At 43.5% G+C, this 1,886-nt stretch overlaps 1 protein-coding gene across 1 annotated transcript; it reads left to right on the top strand.

Moving 5' to 3' along the window:
• Positions 1 to 255: 255 nt before the first annotated feature.
• LOC123884037 lies at positions 256 to 1,245 on the top strand (the record flags this gene model as incomplete). The annotated part of the gene is made up of 2 exons (XM_045933033.1): positions 256 to 1,085; positions 1,137 to 1,245. Coding segments are annotated over 2 exons (939 nt in total), but the record flags the coding sequence as incomplete, so codon positions are not given.
• Between the last annotated feature and the right edge of the window lie 641 nt (positions 1,246 to 1,886).

The following is a 1,886-nucleotide window of genomic DNA, read 5'->3' as shown; positions in this document are numbered from 1 at the left end:
AACGACAAGTGCGTGAAGTTTGAAAGTAGTCTACGTCCAGACATTAAACATATGATTGGATTTTCACAAATAAGGGATTTTGCGACCCTTGTGAACAAGAGTAGGATCTGTGATGAAGATGGTAGGGCAAAGGTGAACTACTACAAAGCTGTGAACGACCGAAAAGGGAAAGGGCAAGAGCGCGGAAAACCTTATGACAACCGCGGTAAAGGGAATACAAGTGGTTGTAAGAAGCCGGTGAATGGGAATTGTTACAACTGTGGAGAACGGGGTCATATGTCTTATGATTGCCCGAAGAAGGGAGATAGGTGTAAGAATTGTGGAAAGCTGGGCCACAAGACCGAAGCTTGCAGAGTAAAAGTGGTGTGTTTCAATTGTGGTGAAGAAGGCCACAAGAGTCCGACTTGTAAGAAGCCCAAGAAGGTGATGGGCAAGGTGTTTGCTTTGAGTGGAGAGGATGCTAGCCATGAGGACGATCTCATTAGAGGTACGTGTTTCATCTATAACACTCCTTTAATTGCGATTATAGATACGGGAGCGACACATTCTTTTATTTCTTTGGATTGTGCGAAGCGTCTTAGTATTCCTTTAACGGATATGACGGGTAGGATGGAAATAGAAACTCCTGCTAATGGTTCAGTGATTACCCGACAAGTATGTCGTAATTGCCCCGTAACCATTTTTGGTAGGCACTTTGGTATGGATTTAGTGTGTATTCCACTTAGTGGTATGGATGTAATTTTTGGTATGAATTGGTTAATCTTCAACCGAATTCATATCAACTGTCGTGAGAAGGCCGTTGTTTTTCCGAAGCCGGAGGAGAACTTGCATTTGATGAGCGGGAAGGAAGTATCGGAAGCGTTGAAAGAACATGCCGAGATGTTCATGATGTTTGCATCATTGAAACTCGAAGGAGGAGTTAAGATAGAAGAGTTACCGATCGTTTGTGAATTCCCAGATGTGTTTCCGGATGATATATCTGACGTGCCTCCAAAGCGAGAGGTAGAGTTTTCTATCGACCTAGTACCTGGAACTAGTCCGATATCGATGGCGCCGTATCGAATGTCAGCGTCTGAGTTGAATGAGTTGAAGAAGCAACTTGAAGAGCTGCTTGAGAAGAGGTTTGTTCGACCGAGTGTTTCGCCATGGGGAGCGCCGGTATTGCTTGTGAAGAAGAAAGATGGAAGCATGAGATTATGTATAGACTATCGTCAGTTGAACAAAGTGACGATCAAGAATAAATATCCACTTCCGAGGATAGATGATTTGATGGATCAACTAGTTGGAGCTTGCGTGTTTAGTAAGATCGATTTGAGATCTGGATACCATCAGATTAGAGTGAAGACGGAAGACATACCTAAGACTGCATTCAGGACGAGGTATGGGCACTACGAGTATTCAGTTATGCCGTTTGGTGTGACCAATGCACCCGGAGTTTTCATGGAGTATATGAACCGAATTTTCCATTCATTTTTGGATAGATTCGTGGTGGTGTTCATCGACGACATTTTGATTTACTCGAAATCCGAGGAAGAGCACGAAGAGCACTTGAGGATTGTTTTGCAAGTCTTGAAGGAGAAGAAGTTGTATGCCAAGTTGTCGAAGTGTGAATTTTGGATGAAAGAGGTGAGTTTCCTAGGGCATATAATTTCAAGTGGAGGAATCGCGGTAGATCCTGCGAAGGTTGACGCTGTGTCACAGTGGGGAACGCCGGAATCTGTTTCAGAGATTAGAAGTTTCCTTGGTTTAGCCGGTTATTATAGAAGATTCATCGAAGGTTTTTCGAAGTTGGCTTTACCGTTAACCAAGTTGACGAGGAAAGATCAAGCGTTTGTTTGGGATGGTATTTGTGAGAAGAGCTTCCAAGAGCTCAAGAGAAGATTGAC

The sequence above is a fragment of the Trifolium pratense genome, linkage group LG5 (assembly GCF_020283565.1).
Source record: "Trifolium pratense cultivar HEN17-A07 linkage group LG5, ARS_RC_1.1, whole genome shotgun sequence".
Lineage (NCBI taxonomy): Eukaryota > Viridiplantae > Streptophyta > Magnoliopsida > Fabales > Fabaceae > Trifolium > Trifolium pratense.
This window is presented reverse-complemented; position numbering and strand designations above follow the sequence as displayed.